The 18554-nt window shown below is 37.6% G+C and overlaps 1 protein-coding gene across 1 annotated transcript in view; it reads left to right on the forward strand.

Moving 5' to 3' along the window:
- LOC123802947 (ABC-type organic anion transporter ABCA8) overlaps positions 1 to 18554 on the forward strand; it is a 68079-nt gene that overhangs the window by 12797 nt on the left and 36728 nt on the right. Inside the window, exons 5-17 of the mRNA XM_045813962.2 lie at positions 623 to 726; positions 2134 to 2360; positions 3900 to 4041; positions 4379 to 4564; positions 6369 to 6516; positions 9048 to 9216; positions 11038 to 11096; positions 11840 to 11950; positions 12981 to 13156; positions 13644 to 13763; positions 14201 to 14339; positions 14935 to 15025; positions 18322 to 18461. Coding sequence (XP_045669918.1) covers positions 623 to 726; positions 2134 to 2360; positions 3900 to 4041; positions 4379 to 4564; positions 6369 to 6516; positions 9048 to 9216; positions 11038 to 11096; positions 11840 to 11950; positions 12981 to 13156; positions 13644 to 13763; positions 14201 to 14339; positions 14935 to 15025; positions 18322 to 18461 — 1812 coding nt within the window. The remainder of the gene's footprint in view (positions 1 to 622; positions 727 to 2133; positions 2361 to 3899; positions 4042 to 4378; positions 4565 to 6368; positions 6517 to 9047; positions 9217 to 11037; positions 11097 to 11839; positions 11951 to 12980; positions 13157 to 13643; positions 13764 to 14200; positions 14340 to 14934; positions 15026 to 18321; positions 18462 to 18554) is intronic.

An 18554-nucleotide genomic window follows, 5' to 3' on the forward strand; every position in this document is an offset into this window, starting at 1 on the left:
TAAATATTTAAGATGTTAATGAAACGTGCCTTTATTTCCAATACTCAATTTTACTTTTTCATATTAAATATCATATTAAATATAAACTCTTTAATGCAGTTTAATACTCAATGGACTGGTAGGCGCTTTTTTTTTCTAAGATTTTTTTCTTCAGAAGATGTTCTGATTGACATGATTTAAACATAACAGGTTATCTCCTCCGAACTCTCAGTTGCTCATTATTGCCTGTGTTGTATGCAATGTTAGGCAAAGCTTTAGTTCTCAATCCATATGCTTCTCAATCCATATGAGACCTACTAACCTTTGAACAACATAAAAAGATTGTTTGGACAATACAAAGTCACGGAAGAGAAGAGCTCCACAAAATTCTTGATGGGTGAAGAAGCAGGGAAGATGGTGTGAGAAAGCATAGTGTATTCTAATTTAATGCAGAATATCCCCTGCCAGTGCTCTGTCCACCCTGCTTGGAGAATCATTATTCCAGTTTATGTTTTCATAGGCCTTGAGTCAAAATAACATTTGGAATATGTGGACATTGTATAGGAAACACTCCACTGTTTCCTATAATCAGGACTGAAATAATCCATAATGGTATTTATGGCTTTCTTTTCTTTTCTTAAAGCTCATTGTTCTGAAATGGGTGGAGATGTTTACTGCCAAGTTTCACAATACTGGGAGAGAGGTTTCGTGGCTCTTCAAGCTGCTATCAATGCTGCTATTATAGAAGTGAGTACAAATGTTCCATGCTAACTAATGTTGCATGCAGACTAATGGTAGTAGAGGCCTCAGAAGGTTCATGAAATAAAATATAAGTGGGTAGCCTTGTTCTTTCACTTAATCGCTGGTCTCTTTAGAACAAAGTTTATTTAAGTTTCTATGTGCCTTGGGAGCTACAGACATAAATAGAAGAGAAATTTTCTCTCCCAAGAATTCAACCTTGTCAGGAAGCCAGGCATCTAATAGGAACATTATTAGAGCCCAAATGTCCATCAACTGATGAATGGATAAGGAAGTTGTGAGATATATATATATATATATATATATATATATATATATATATATATATATATATATAGTGGAATATTACTCAGCCATCAAAAAGAATGAAATCTTGTCATTTGTAATGACGTGGATGGAGCTAGAGTGTATTATGCTAAGCGAAATAAGTCAGTCAGAGAAAGACAAATACCATGATTTCACTCATATGTGGAATTTAAGAAACAAAACAGATGAACATTGGGGAAGAAAAAAAAAGAAAGAGGAAGGCAAACCGTAAGAGACTCTTAACTGTAGAGAACAAACTGAGGGTTGCTGGAGAGGTGAGTGGGGGAGGGGCTAACTGGGTGATGGACATTGAGGAGGGCACTTGCTATGAAGAGCACTGGGTGTCGTATGTAAGTGATGAATCACTAAGTTCTACTCCTGAATCTGTATTATGCTATATGTTAACTAACTAGAATTTAAATAAAAACTTTAAAAAAATTAAAAAAGAACATTATTAGAAAGGGAAAAGTAGGGTATCAGGAAGGTATAAAGTGTCTGTAAGTAAACAAGCCTAACTTCTCAGCCTAGAATGGCATGGAAGAATTCCCTTTTTTTTTTAATAATGATTTTTTATTATATTATGTTAGTCACCATACAGTACATCCCTGGTTTCTGATGTGAAGGTCGATGATTCATTAGTTGCGTATAACACCCAGTGCACCATGCAATACGTGCCCTCCTTACTACCCATCACCAGCCTATCCCATTCCCCCACCCCCTCCCCTCTGAAGCCCTCGGTTTGTTTCCCAGAGCCATGGAAGAATTCCTAATTGAAGTAACATTTAAAACTGAAGATTGAGATAAGATTTGCCAGTATATAAGGTCATAAATGTATTTCAAATGCATTATAAGGCAGTGTCAGGCAGGGAGGTGATAAAGCACACTGTACATTTTGAGAACTGTGAGAAGCTCAGAATGCCTGGAGTCAGGGCCCCAAGTGGGCCCATGGCGGAACACGGAAGTGAAAATTGGGCTAGCCTCAGATCCAGACTGACCAGTTATGTGTTCAGAGGAAAACAGATGACTGAAAGAAAAAAGAGAGTGCCATCCATGAATATACAAATTTTGTTTTTTAATATATTTCTTCAGACTGCAACAAATCATTCAGTGATGGAGGAGTTGATGTCCATTACTGGAAAAAACATGAAGACACATCCTTTCGTCAGTCAAGGAGGAATTGCAGCTGATTTCTTCATTTTCTTCTGCATTATTTCCTTTTCCTCGTTCACTTATTATGCCTCTCTTAACATTACAAGAGAGAGGAAAAAGATGAAGGGCTTGATGAGGATGATGGGTCTTTGCGATTCGGCATTCTGGTGAGTAAAGTGTAGCACAAATAAATAAATGTAGGGATTCAGGGGAAGTGGGCCTCTTCAAAGCATAAGTATTCAAACCTAATGATTTTCTAACTCTTCCCTATGAATGGGATAAATCGTTGTTGATGTAATGCTTGCCAAGTTAAGGCTGTGGGTTACCGTGCTTCTCAGACTAAAGAAAGAAAAGCAGGTTTGGGTTTGCGTGGTGGTTGTGAGGTAGGGATAATGAGGGATGGCCATTGAGTCTAATGGTAAGAGTGCAGTAGAAATGGTGGATTTGGGCATCTAAGCCAGATAGAAGTGGAAGGAATTCAAGCCAGCACAGGACTGAAAGGGGAGAAAAAGAGGTCAAGGATCAGGAGCTCTTTTGAGACTAAAGATCAGGTATGATGAATATATTTGAAGGAACAAGCTGGCAAAACAGGATTGTGAATAGGGCCTGGGTAGTTTGAATTTAAAAATTGTCAGAAGCTGTGTAATCCCAAGGATGGACAAGGCCCTGTGTGAGAAAGAACTTGATAATGACTGAAAAAGCATGGAGGTGTTGCTCGTAGTGAAGAGAAAGTAAAGTAACACAGAGGCTAGGAAGCCAGGTGGAATATGCAAATGGCAACAGATGTGGAGTCTGGAAGAAAATCCTATAAGTCAATATTGAACTGCTTGTTGAATTAATATTGGAGGGAAGTATGGCGCAGCAGTGAAATCTAATGACTCTAGAGCCCAAATGCCTAGACTTGAAATCATAGTTACTTAACATCTTTGTTCAGTAAGTTCTTTGTCTAGAAAATGAAGAGAATAATGATGCTTCTGCATAGAGCCTTTGTGAAAATAAGAAGATTTTATATTTGCTAAATTCATAAAACACTTTCTGGCATAGAGTAATTGCTGTATGTATGGGCTATTATTTTGTTGGTTTTGCTGCTGTTTTGTTTTTCATTATTTCTTTATACCCTTCAAAGAATGTTAATCAACATGATAAAAGAATTGAAGAAAGGAAAGTGAACTCTCCTATATGTCTGAGGAAATCCATGAAGCTCCTCACCCCTAGAGAGGCCCTAGAGAGGAGAAAAGGATCTGAGATTCACTGAGGGGTTACCACGTACTAGGACAGTGTCCCACATAGACATAACTTCTTTGAACTAATCCTGGGGTATTATTCCTAGTGTCCAGAGCAATAAAAAAAAATTATGAAGGATGACAGAGTTTGCTCAAGGTCACAGAGTATGAATGCAGCAGAAAAAAATGTTTGAACCCAAATCAATCAGAGTGGAAGAGTGTTTTCTCCTTTATCCCACAATGATGTGTGTGTGTGTACATGTATGTGTGTGTGTATATTTCTGGCATTCATTTTAGGACAAAAAATATCCCTAAGTCCTAAAGAATTCTTCCCAAAACATTTACCTTGTATTTATATATCCTGAAACTTAATAAATATCTACTGAAAGAAAGAATGAATCAATGAATAATGTTAGAATCCATTCTGGATCCTCCTTTCAATGGAACATAAAATTCTAAGATAACATCTTGTTTCCATCCTAGGCTCTCCTGGGGTCTGCTCTATGCTGTTTTCATCTTCATTATGGCATTTTTCTTGGCACTTATTATAAAATCTGTCCAGTTCGTCATTCTGACTGGCTTCATGGCGATCTTCACCCTCTTCTTCCTCTATGGATTGTCTTTGGTGAGTTGGTAAATTGAATAGCTCTCCATTCAACTCTTACCCTAAGGATCAAGTGTTGGCTTCTAAATAGGTAATTATTCTCCATATCCCTTTTCTTCACTGTCTGCTGTTTGCCCGAGAACATCTATGTACATCTGTGTATTTGACTTGTAGTGCTTTTTTTAAAAAAGATTTGTAGTATTTTGTAATGCCAGTTTATAGTGCAATTTGTAGAGCACAGTTTTGTATTATAGGAAAAAAAATGTAACTCTGATTTTGTATATTCAGTCCCTTATTGTGTTATGCTAAGAATAATCCTTAGAGAAATATAAACCAACTGGATCTTCTCTCATTTTAGATAGCTTTGGCTTTTCTGATGAGCGTCTTGGTGAAGAAATCTTTCCTCACTGGTCTGGTCGTGTTCCTTCTCACCGTCTTTTGGGGAAGTTTGGGATTTACAGTATTGTACAGGCAACTTCCTACGTCCTTGGAGTGGATTTTAAGCTTTCTTAGCCCCTTTGCCTTCATGCTTGGAATGGCCCAGGTGAGAAACAACCCAATTGTTGATTGATGGCATTTCAGAAACATCTTTCTTGTCTGGAATTCAGTTATTTATAGTCTTTTCTATGATTAGCATTGTCAGATTTAAAGCCTCAGTGCAACTACCGTGACATTGCAAAGATAAACTTTTTTTTTTTAAGATTTATTTATTTATTTATTTGAGAGAAAGAGAGAGAGTAGTGGAGAAGGACAGAGGGGAAAAAGAGAGAGAATCCCAAATGGATTCTGTGCTAAGTGCAGAGTCCAATGCAGGGCTTGATCCCAGGACCCTAAGATCATGACCTGAACCGAAACCAAGAGTCAGTGGCTTAACCCACTGAGCCACCCAGGTGCCCCCCCAAAGATGAACTTTTAAAGCTTTGGGCATACTGAGCTCAGCAAAATAAGCCATTTGGTGAATAAAAAAAATGGAAGGTCAGCATATCATTCTTCAGAGATGATCTGAAGTGTTTTCTTTGGCTATTAATTAAATATGGATTTGATACTGCAAATCTAATTCTAATTATTTTAGCTCTTATTTTGACTTCGTAATTGAACAACACACATGAATGTATCAATCACTATATAAAAGAAAAAAAATCAAAAGTTAAAAACACATTAATAGACCAGCAAATTACATCTCTGCTCATCAAATGCCATTTCTCTTTATCTGGGTCTCACAGTGAACTCGCTTTGCTCTCCATCCAATTAAATGGCAATGTTGATCATTGCATACTTAACTGTTATTTAGTTCTTGATGAAACGATTATTAATTATAAAAGACCCATTAATTTGAACATTATAGACAAGCCCACTTTTCCCATAGGTTCTCCTTAAACACACCAGTTCTGTTTTGTTCTTCCAAGATCATGAATTCTCTCTCATGTAGCCACTTTCAAGGAGGACCACATGTTTGTCCTGTATCCTATTTGCTAAAAATTTATCTAAGGTTGAGCTCAAATGTCACCTTTTCCCATACTTCCCTGCCTCCTCCTGTTAGGAGTTCATTGGGCACTTAGGTAGTCAGGGCCAGGGTCCCCAACAAGAAAACAGGGAGCCAGGACAGCTAAGACGAAACCACACTAGCATCCTGTTTTACAGATTAGACAGGACCACGATGGCACCCCGTCTACCAGCCTCTGCTGGAGTCGCTTTTGCAAAACATCCTGAAACGAAACAATGAACCATAAAACGTGGCTCATTACCACAAGTTGAGGCAGTGCGTGTCCAAATGTCAGCCCAAAAGACCATCAACACATGAACAACATCCAGATAGGTAGAAGGGTGCATGATCAAAGCCCTGATTGGCACACCTTAGTGGCCAGTCCACAGGGGGCCCACACTCAGGATGCTCAAGATACATCTGCAAAAGAGCTTAGAAAACCCCTACATCTAAATGCCAGAGCAGCCGCCCTCTCGGGTCCCCTCCCTCTCCGGGAGCTTTATACTATCGCTCAGTAAGCTTTGCTTTGCTGCCCACCACACTTCATCTGGTCTACTCTTCATTCTTCAAAGCTGTGTAACAAAGAACCATGGGCACTAAGGGAACAAAAATCCCGTAACACTCCTAATACTCCAGTTTCACTTGGAACATGCTTTAATCATAGCAGTTACTAAATTCCATGACAGTCGGTCACACACCTGTGCTTTCCAAAAGATTTGAGAATTGTAAAGAAGGCAGTTTCATTCAACTTTGTGTTCCCAGTGGGAGGCAAAAGGTATCTATTATGCTCCCTTATGCTAAACCTAATTGTTTATGATTTATCACAAACCTAACATCCTTCCATTAATTACTTTTTAATTTTCAGCTTTTGCACTTGGACTATGATTTGAATTCTAATGCATTTCCTAATCCGTCGGACTACACCAATCTGATAATAGCAACAAATTTCATGTTGGCTTTTGATCTTTTCTTTTACGTGGCATTGACGATTTATTTTGAGAAAATTTTGCCAAGTGAGTACTGATATGATTAAAATCAAATATTATCTCCTAAAGATGAATCTCCTAACACATGTGTTATTTATATTTTAAAAACTACTTTGTGCATCAGAAGGAAGGCAATGAACAAGGGCATTAGTTCTTTATTTCTTGCTACTTGACCGGTCAGAACTACAACTTGAATTTGGTTTATAGGGTCATTGATCTTTGAACTTCACTGTGCTCTAAATGTCATTTGTTTCTTTTTAAAGAGATGCTTAGAAAGCTATTTCCTGTATGGGTCTGGCTTGGTACTTAATCATGGAAATTTACAATTGCTTTTGCCTAGCTAGTTTGCTCAGTGGTTCTTAGCCCTGGCTGTATTTCAGAACCACCTCGGGAACTTAAAAAAAAACAAAAAACAAAAAACCAAGCACAATTCAACCCAAAGAGATTATGATTCATTTCATCAGTGGTGGGACCAGGGCATCTATATTTTTAAAAATCTCCCCAGAGTTCCACAATAAGAAAGTCAATAAGTCATACATTTTTGCTTTTATAGTAGATCCCGGGTGTTTTCAGCACGCACACACACACAGAAAAATGATAACCACGTGAGGTGATGATACGTTAATTAGCTTGATGGTGATAATACTTCACAATGTATGCCTGTATCAAAACATCACATTACACACCTTCCATGTATACGGTTTTTATCTGTCAATCATAATTCAATCAAGCTGTAAAAATTATAGAAGTTACTAATGAAATAAACATATTGAGCGTATTTTTTTTTAAGTCAAGGATTCAACACCTGGTCAAAGGGACAAAGGAGAAAGAGTGAGGGCAAAGGTGCAGAGAAACATCTGGAAGCAGTGAATTGATCATGTTGTTGTTTTCAGATAATCCCCTAAGAACAATAATTGTCTCTGCGTTTCAGAAGTGTCTAGGGTAATAGATGCCAGGGTCTACCATTTTGGCTAAAACATTTATTATACACTTGGAATTATTTGCATCATCCATTCATTAAGACTGAATGTAAGCCTGAATTCGGACAAGGTGACTTTGTTCAAAATTCTTTGAAAGATAAGCAGTGTGAATGGGAGAAAGGAAAATTAACTGGCTAAAATGACATAATAAAGTGAATCTGGTGATAGAATGGACCCCATCGAGCTATATAATTTCATTCGCTGGATTTCCTCATAAAGGGAAAAAGATAAGTCCTAACTAATAATATACCAAATGGCAGGTGTTTCGATACCAAATGTTTGGTCAATATTGCATGAAGGAATGACTAAACACGTAAAAAGTGCACATAAGTTTAAAAACCCGTCATTATTACACTGGAGGTCACTTGCAGAATATTAGTGAAATATATGTATTTTTTTCATTTCATAATGTCTCTCAACATGTAGGGAAACAGAAATGACAATTAAATGCAAATACACTGTGGATTAATTTCCAGAAAGAGGGTCATGAAGAGTAAATTTGCTTCAGATGAAACTTATTATTTGGGGATGAGATACAGCATAAATACAAAGTAGCTTTTAGAAGTTGTGGTCCATATATACAATGGAATATTACTCAGCCATCAGAAAGAACGAGTCCTCAACATTTGCTGCAACATGGACGGCACTGGAGGAGATAATGCTAAGTGAAATAAGTCAAGCAGAGAAAGACAATTATCATATGATTTCTCTCATCTATGGAACATAAGAACTAGGAAGACCGGTAGGGGAAGAAAGGGATAAAGAAAGGGGGGGGGGTAATCAGAAGGGGGAATGAAGCATGAGAGACTCTGGACTCTGAGAAACAACCTGAGGGCTTCAGAGGGGAGAGGGGTGGGGGAATGGGATAGGCTGGTGATGGGTAGTAAGGAGGGCACGTATTGCATGGCGCACTGGGTGTTATACGCAACTAATGAATCATCGAACTTCACATCAGAAACCAGGGATGTACTGTATGGTGACTAACATAATATAATAAAAAAACATTAAAATAAAAAAATAAATAAAATAAAATAAAATTCACATAACCTAAATAGAAAAAAAAAATTCCACTCTGTTAAATTTCAATGAATTATTTTGCCCCTTTCTTACAGTGTATCCCCCATTTTCGTTAAATCCTGTTCTGTTTTCTCTTGGAATATTTGTATCCAATAGTGACTTTGGATACAAATTCACAATTTCTCAATTTCTTCTTCCTTTGCCGATGGCATGACACCTGGGTTTCTAGATAGCATTCAGCATGGCCAGCATATCTTGCATTTGTATTCCAATAGCTGGCTTTCTTGGGGTTAAAGAAAGTCTTAACACTTATTTAAGTCCCCTTAGATTTTTAAAAATTCCAGTTTCCTTTCCTCCTGTAGGAACGATTATTATAATAGAGATATTTTAATGATTTTTTTTTCCTTATGTGACTACACCTATCAAGGAAAACGTGTGCAATCCCTGTGTTGATGGCATGTTCAGGTGTCTGGGAAAAGAGATGACATTGCTCTACTTTATTAGGGTGACTCTTTCCCTTAAACTGGTTATTGACCCAGTATTTGTCTCCTGGTTGTGTAGATGAATATGGACATGGATATCCCCTCTTATTTTTCCTGAAGTCCTCCTTTTGGTCACGGCAACAAGAAGTTGATCGTGTGGTCCTCGAAGATGAAATCGATTCAGATCCTTCATCTAATGACTCCTTTGAACCAATGCCTCCAGAATTCCATGGGAAAGAAGCCATCAGGTAACAAGGATGCAGATGGAGAGCAGGCCAAAGACTGAGAAGCTAACAGCCCCGAGGCTAGCACAGTTCTCTTTTGTGCCCTACGGACAGCTCCCACCTAACCCCCTCCACGCTACTTTCATCATTTTCAACTTCAAGTTTAGAGAAAAATTCCTTTAACCTGTTATATCTTACATCATTGACATTTACATTAAGTATAAACTTAGATTTCAAGAACAAAGATAATCCAATGAAAACTTTGCCTGGATTCTCAATCTTTTCTCTGCTGTTTCTCTTCTCCGTCCTTAGCTTCTCTCGTTTCTTTGCCTGGTCTCATTTATTCACACCTTGCCCCACCTCCTTTACCATACTCCCTATTTTTTTTTCTCGCAGTTTTTTAAACTTCTCTTTCCTTTTCTCTTAATTGCCTTTTCAAAGGGAATGAAAGAGTAGGGGAGAGGAAGGGAGAAAGGATCTATAGACAGACACAAAGAGAATTGAGGAACGTGTGTCAGAGTGTCGTGCACATCTTCGTTTCCAGATATGTGTTTCCTTTGGTGCTTGCAACTTTTCTTTCCAATAAGAAAGTAGGAAGAAAGTCCTCAAGATCCCTGACTGCTCGCATCTTACTTGTCCATCAGTGATGGACACCTGTCAGCCCTCTGTGAATGGTCTCAGATTACCCCAGCCTACAGAGCTTCTAGAGCCCATGTCAGTTTTTATTTTAGCCTGTTCCATATTTATCTTCTATCCTTACATTTGTCCTATGACCTAAGCTAGGTTTAACTTCCAGCAGAGCAGCTGGAAGGTAGCAAAGCAATGGCTTTATTTAATGTGTTTCTGTGTTTCTTTTTTGTATTTCTTCTATCTCTTTATCATCTCACCCAACTACAAGTGCTATGGAGTGATAGTAAATAGGATTAAAACAGAGTGAAGAATCTAATCAAACAATCCAGTATGAATGGGGCCCCTGAATCCTTTGATGAATAGATGACAAAATAAAACAAATTTGATTTCGTTTATGGATTACATATTTACCTGATAGAATCAAACCAGTAAAGTGCCTAGGATTCCAGATCTGTAATAGCACCCAGCGTATGTTAATTCTATTCCTTTCTATTATACTCAATGTAATCTAACTGATACCATTCTATGTTTATTGAATATTTATCATGTATCAAGCACTATGCATGCAAGATGAAATACTTCACTCATCCTTCAACACAACCCTAAAACACTCAAAAGTTTCAGGCTGCAAAAGCTGAAACTTACCTGGAATAAGTACATTGGTTAAGGTAACAGCTACTAACTGGTATAGATAGTATGAGCTCAGTTAGATAAGACTGCAAAACCCATGTTGTCACTGTTAACATCTTTGCATCTCTTCCTTACTCCACCCTTGTACCTCTTAAGCAACTTCTGTAGACCTTGACTCAAGATAACCAAAGATACCTCCAAAGCTGAGCCAGCAGTTCATAATGAGCCTTTCAGTACTGGATGCCATGTTACCTGTTGGTCTAGCTTTCTTGGCTCTGCAGTTTAGAGATGATCCCTGTCCTCAATACTAATACCAGACCATACCCTAAGCTTTGGAATCAGACGATCTGGTGATGGGATAGAAGCATAGGTAAATTTATAAAACTCCTCAGGTTATGCTAATGTGGAGCCAAGACTGGGAAGCAGTATTCTAGCTGATGCTCTCACATAGCCGTGACTTCATGAGAGTGAAATCCCACATCTTCCTGTACCCTGAGCATAAGATTTATTCAATCCTCTCAACCAAACCTAGAATTACAAACTGAAGAAGATTGTCATATCTTGAAGTATCTTCTTTCTTTTCAGAATCAGAAATGTTACAAAAGAATATAAAGGAAAGCCTGATAAAATAGAAGCTTTGAAAGGTAAGGGGAGGAAGAACATTTAGTTATTATATTGATATTGATTTGTGATTTGGTTTTATTTTTTATTTTTTGCTTGTGGTGAGCAATTACTGGTGGTATTTCAGATTTGAAATGACTTATTTGAGCCACATGATAAAATTTCCCTTCTAATACATGCTTTGACTGCATAAAAGTTAGGGGGAAAATGATTATGCTTTAGAATTAGATGTAGTTGAAAGATACATTGTGTAATAGTGAGGTAGTCTAAGGATTTTCTTGGGGGGCTGGTTTCTACAAATTCAAATTTTTCTCCTGTCATTTCAAAGCTGTTGTAGATATTGTATATTTTTCTTTTGTGCAAAAAGAGCAATTTATCTCAAAAGATTTTTAGCCACATAATAATTTGCTGAACCATTAATCTGTTATTTAGTCCATAAATATTAACATCCACCCGCATATGCCAGGCAATGTCAATGAACCTGGGACTGTTAGGTTTGTCACCTGCTGTGAAACCACATAATTTCAAAATTTCAAAACAGGATAGACATATAAACTGATAAGAGCACATTTTATTATTTTTATTTTGAATTTAATGACCCAGTGTATTCATATTTAGAAAACAAGGCCATTCAAGGACATAAAAAGGCAACCCATTAGCTCCGTAATACAGTTTTATTTTTGAGTTTGTTTTCCTTCCTGTCTCCCTACTACTTCCCCTTCCTTCCTTTCTCCCATCTTTTTTCCCCTCTCTTTTTTCTTCCTAGATCTGGTATTTGACATATATGAAGGCCAGATCACAGCAATCCTTGGTCACAGTGGAGCTGGAAAATCAACACTGTTAAACATTCTTAGCGGGCTATCTGTTCCCACCAAAGGTAAGAGGTTTTTTCCCAAAGTCAGGTCAACATATAAATCAGCTGTTAATATAAAGTCCTTCTGATTATCAATCACAAACACAGACAACTATGAAAAAATGGAGGTTAACTTACGGTATTCATCTATAGAGGTATGTAGTATTTAATTGGTATGTGTGAAATTTGAGTTGTTCATGAGAATCATTGTCATGGTCATTAGTTACTATCTGACATTTGAATTTGTACCTGTTAGTTTTGCTGTATAACAAGCATCCCCCCAAATTAATTGGCTTAATATAAAAATGTTTTATTATTTCTCATGATTCTGAGGGTTGACTAGCAGTGTTTCTGGATTTAATTGGCTGGTGCTGAATGGTTTGGTGTGTCCTAATTCACATATCTGGGGCTTCAGTTAGGACTGCTGCTCCCTTCTGCTTACATGGACTTTCATCTTCCAAGAATCTGGTTGGGATTCTTCACCCAGGGGTCCATGATCCCAGAAGCAAAGAGAAGGCGTATCTCGGTGCAGAGGCAACTTCACAGTCTGCTTCTATCCCATTTGCTAGGATTCTGTTCATTACATAACCAAGGCTAAATGGGAGGGGTGGATAAATAGATGACAGCTTGATGGGAAAAGCTGCAGATGGAAATTTTTTTCTCTTTCCAGTATACCATACAACTATAACAGAAGCTCATAATACCTGAATTGTAAAGACCTTGAAGAGAAAATCATGTGCCTAAAATGTAATTAATAAATGTATAGTGATTTTTCATCTAGAAAGAGCTTTTCTTTTTAAGTGTTTATTTCAATTCTGGTTAGTTAAAATACAGTGCAATATTAGTTTCAGGTGTACAATATAGTGATTCAACACTTCATTCAACACCCGTGCTCATCACAAGCACCCTCCTTAAGCCCCATCAACTATTTCCCCCATCCCCCCAGACCCCTCCCCTCTGTTAACCCTCAGCATGTTCTCTATAGTTAAGAGTCTGTCTAGAAAGATCTTAATTCAAGCATTACCCTGATATTAACTTTTAACCTTTGTTATAGGTTCAGTCACCATTTATAACAACAAACTTTCAGAAATAACTGACCTAGAGAATATCATCAAGCTCACTGGAATTTGTCCACAATCCAATGTGCAGTTTGACTTCCTCACTGTGAAAGAAAATCTCAGGCTCTTTGCTAAAATAAAAGGAATTCAGTCCCGTGAACTGGACAAAGAGGTACTAAATAGTTAGAACGAATGTACTGGTCAAAATGAGATTGTTAACTCTACTTGCATGGAATTCTTTATGCTTTCACTAAATTATATTTGTGCAAATCATGTCTAAATGTTGGGCCAAAAAAATCTAATTTAGATAACAGCTAACATAAATGTATGATTTACAATGTGTCAAGCATTATCCTTAATTTCAAATATAGTAATTGACTTATTCCTCACAAAAACTCTATGAAATAAGTACTATTATTATCCCCATTTTACACATGTGGAAACTGAAGTTCAAAAGCAAGTTACTTGCCCAAGATTACGCAGCTAGTTAAAGTGGTGCAGTTTTCAGATCCAGGCAGTTTGCCTCGGGATCCATGCTTTTAACCACTACACTTTACAGCCTTGTATTTTCAAATTGGAAAGGGAAGGGGAGGGGAGGGAGACGGAAGAGGGGAGGGATGGGATCTTGGTTTGTGACATAAATGTTGACATTTGGCTAGATACAAAGAGTTTTGCTGGAACTGGAGATGAAAAATATTCAAGACGTCTTGGCTCAAAACTTAAGTGGTGGACAGAAAAGGAAACTCAGCTTTGCAACTGCCATTTTAGGAGACCCTCAGGTAATTCAGACTAAATTTAGAGATGAATGAAGCATGAGAGACTATGGACTCTGAGAAACAAACTGAGGGCTTCAGAGGGGAAGGGGGTGGGGGAATGGGATAGACCGGTGATGGGTAGTAAGGAGGGCACGTATTGCATGGTGCACTGGGTGTTATACGCAACTAATGAATCATCGAACTTTACATCAAAAAATAAATAAATAAGTAAATTTAGAGATGAATTCAATTTTTTAAAAATGAAACTTTTAGTAGTAGTTCAGATTCTTTTATTTGCAAAGGACATCTGTGATAAAATGTTTGTGATAGAGCATTAAATATAATAACCAGGTCCTAACTATGATATCCTTTTAAATATATAAGTAATACGGTTTCGGCATGTTTTCTGGAAGAACAGCACTTTCCTGGAAATACCCTTTATATACATCCGTCTTTGATAGGTTTTCCTCTTGGATGAACCGACTGCTGGATTAGATCCCTTTTCAAGGCACCAGGTTTGGAACCTCCTGAAGGAGCGGAAAGCAGACCGTGTGATCCTCTTCAGTACCCAGTTCATGGATGAGGCTGACATCCTGGCTGGTAACTGCTGACTTCCCTTAAGTATCCTGATGAGGTCTTCATGAGACTTGAAAAATATGGATTGGTGTTCTGACCAGCTTTATTTCATAATGTGGTCATCTAGCCATACAGGGCAATCTGGACCACTGGTAATGATGTGAACTGGGCCCGAAGAGTCTCACTCCCAACCCTTTCCATGTGTCTCTTTGAATTTTATATCATTTGATAACACAGGGGCATGATCTGCCAGGAAAGTCAATTATTGAGAAGTGAGAGTCTGTATTCTAATACATTAATCTTTTTACACAAAATTAAAGTGAATCAACTTGAAATATTCAAATAATTTTGGCGTGTGATCCATTAAAATAAATAATATAATGGTAGTTTATATCAGAAGACACAGCCTTATAACCTCCCTCGCTGGCTGGATGGCAAAACAATAGCCTGAAGTATACAAATAAGATTAAAGGGAGCCTGTTTCAATGAGTCTTTATTAAACCCTGGATTTAAACATGCAGAACTCCTCAATTAGAGTTGGGTCATGATTACCTGTCTTTTCTTGGGAAAGAATGGGCGTCTTCTTAACAAGCTTTCTTCTTTGCTTCTTCCTTTTCAGATAGGAAAGTGTTTCTCTCCAAAGGGAAGCTGAGGTGTGCAGGCTCTTCTCTGTTCCTAAAGAAGAAGTGGGGCATTGGCTATTACTTAAGGTAGAGCCACATACGGAGGCTGGGAGAATGAGAAGTGAGCTGGAGGCGGCATGATGCTTGACGTAGCACATTACAACACAGGAGAAACTCCTGATTTGTGACACACAGATGTTGGCATATACATACGTTGGAGATACTTGCGTACATATATGGAATTGCTGTGTGTGTATGAGAGATACTGATTGGTAGATTGTAGAGATTGAAAATATAAGATAACTTGGGGTGTCTGCCTGGGTGGCTCAGTCGGTTAAGTGTCCAACTCTTGATTTCAGCTCAGGTCATGATCTCAGGGTTGTGAGAGTGCGCAGACTGCTTAAGATTCTCTTTCTCTCTCCCTCTGCCCCTCCAGCCCCACCCACCCCAGCTCAAACGCAGGCATGCACAGTCTCTCAAACAAAATAAAGGGAAAGAAAAGAAAAGAAAATATAAGATAACTTAACAAAAAAATTAAGATAAATGTGATAGAAAATATATTCACAACACACTGTTAAGGAAGGTTTGTACTAAGGAAACTTTCACAAATGACACGTTTTTTTTACCCTCCTCCTCTCTCCCACCTGTTTACATAGTTTTTTAAGTAGGCTCCTTGCTTCTCCTCTTCCTCCCAGTTGTCCTGTTCTTGTGCTTTCTCTTCTTTCCATCCACTTCATTTTATTTTTATCATTATTTTGAATTGTAGCATATTCTAGCTGTTATTGAGTCATTCAGAGATAAGATACTTAACATTATTTTATTTAGATCTTTTTGTCTTTTGAGATAGAAATTCTTGTTACTTTTACTCTACGGATAAACATTTGGTCTTCCTAGGTTCATAAGCGATAGAGCCAGGAATTGAACCTGGGTATTTTTAATGCCGAAGACTAATATCCAAGCCCATATTTTAAATTACCTTTTAATTTATTTGTGAATTGGTCAGTTTGTCTAAATTACGGCTCTGATTTAGACCATCTATACCTTAAAAAGAAAAAAAAATATATGACAACAAGACAAAACAAACAAAAAAACTTTAATGGTTATATTTTACCTATTGGAATCTGAATTTTATAGTCCTGTGATGCTGGTGTGGCCCAACCTATCATGATTTCCTTATTATTTGCCCTTAGCCAATTCAATATCCTTTAGCCAAAAATGAAATATTCATTGTTCACAGTACATGTCCTATTATGACCTACATTTCCCCTTGTTTGAGGTTATTTGCTGAACTTTGCCATTTTCTTGGACCCATTACCACCTGTTCAAGTCCTAAAGCATTATTTGAATGCCATCTCATGTAGTCTTTATTAATCTTCCAGCTCTGTGTATTTTTCCAATATTTCATTTCCTAAGCCACGTTGTTTGAATTGCTTTTTGGAAATTAATTTAACTCTCTGAAACTCAGTTTTCTTACTCATGAAGTGGGAATAACAATTCCTAGTTGAAAGTAAAGGTTAAAGAAAAGTAAATGACTTGGCACCTGCACTTAGCATAGCAACAGAATATGTCCTCAAAATTAAAAATGCTCATCAGGTTCCCTGCCCGATTCACAAGTGTCTTCATGGGCTCCTGGACAATACTTTGTGTAGTTACCTTATTTCTTCTAAATCAGGGCCAGCCAACTATGATTCATGGGCCAAAGCCAGCCCACTTCCTGTTGCTGGAAATAATGTTTGATTGGAACACAGCCATACGCATGTGTTTAGATATTGCCTGTGACTGCTTCCACATTGCAAGAGCAGTGTTGGATAATTGCAGTAGAGATCTACTGGCCTGCAAAGGCTAAAATATTTACAATCTAGTCACTTTCAGAAAAAGTTCACTGATCTCCATTTCCAAGCTATACAGTCTTCGAGAGAGGATACATGTACTGCTCCTGCCATCCTCTCTAGTACCCTACACAAATGCTTGTAAGTGACCAAGAAGTATTTCTTAAATTGTTCTTCTTTCAGGGGGCAGCAACATCATGGAGAACAATTATGATTTTTTTGGTTTTTGTTTCATTCCCTCAGTGTGTTTCACGGCTTCTAATAATAGCATAAATTCTCAGATGTTCTTAATACTTGAGTAAATAGCATAATTTCAATATAAGCATTTGATCAAATAAAATAGGAATTTTTAAAGGACTTGCTAAGTGCAGACATCACTATTATTCAATTCTTAGGACAACCTTAGATGTTAGGAATCATTATTCCATTTTTGCTAATGAGCAAACGGTCCAGATAAGTTAAGTAACACATTTCAAATGGCAAAACCGAGGTTAGAAGCCAAGCCACTACTGATACTACATACTTTATAACCTTGCTCAATATATTTTTATTTGTTTCCCAACACTGGGGAATTATACATGGTATTTTTTTTAAAAGATTTTATTTATTTATTCGACAGAGATAGAGACAGCCAGCGAGAGAGGAAACACAAGCAGAGGGAGTGGGAGAGGAAGAAGCAGGCTCCCAGCGGAGGAGCCTGATGTGGGGCTCGATCCCAGAACACCGGGATCACGCCCTGAGCCAAAGGCAGACGCTTAACTGCTGTGCCACCCAGGCGCCCCTATACATGGTATTTTTTAATGGATAGACTTGTTTTCTCTATGATACTTTGCTCTTAGTCAAAGTTCTGGGATTAGCATACAAAGAAAGCAAAAATTAGCGACCTCAACAACCCATACCTACATTCATCCACAATTAATTTCTACCTATAACCCATTTCCTTCCTAGCACTTACTATGATTGTTAATCATTTCTTTATCTGTTTGTTTTCTCCCTGTCTCCCCACTAGATGGTCAACTCCACAAGAGCAGAGCAATGCTCTCTTATTCACCATTGTACCCTCAGCATTTAGGGATATTTTTGTTACATACTAATAACTTAATAAATCTGCATGAAAGAATCCGTTGAATACCTGAATCTGCTTTTTATCTTTGCCTATCAAAAATCCCTTCTCCTTGCCCAATACAATAATCCTCTTAAGCCAACTTAAACTCCCTTCAAAAAATCTACACCATTTTCCATTTGGTGTAATCCTGGTTGTGTCCCTGGTATCTGTACTCTGCCACTATTTTCCTTTTAAGGACTTGAGTCAGTATCAACCTTGTCTGGGCATCATAACCTGAATGCCTGACAAGTAGTTCTGATTAGCTCCCTCTGCTTTCTCCCATTATATTTACATGATCTGATTTTTTTTGTCCTCTCATTTATGTTTCAATGGCCTATCTCTTGCATTAGATTTTAATTGATTTTTCTTTGTCCCCTAGAAGCTACTAATTTTCCTCATGCCACTGGAGACTATGTCAAATAACATAGATCTTTTTTTTCAAACACCAGTTTGCAGTTGAATGAAATGCACGTTCAGGAAAATATAACATCACTTATTAAACAGCACATCCCCGATGCCAAATTATCAGCAGAAAGTGAAGGAAAACTTGTCTACATATTGCCTTTAGAAAGAACAAATAGATTTCCAGGTAATGTACAAGAACACAATGAAATGAAATATGTAAATAATATTCATAGTAATAATGATAATTCTTATATATTGAGAGCTTACAATGCGTTCA

This window comes from Ursus americanus, chromosome 23 (genome assembly GCF_024610735.1).
Source record: "Ursus americanus isolate L20-20 chromosome 23, mUrsAme1.1.p, whole genome shotgun sequence".
NCBI classification, from domain to species: Eukaryota; Metazoa; Chordata; class Mammalia; order Carnivora; family Ursidae; genus Ursus; species Ursus americanus.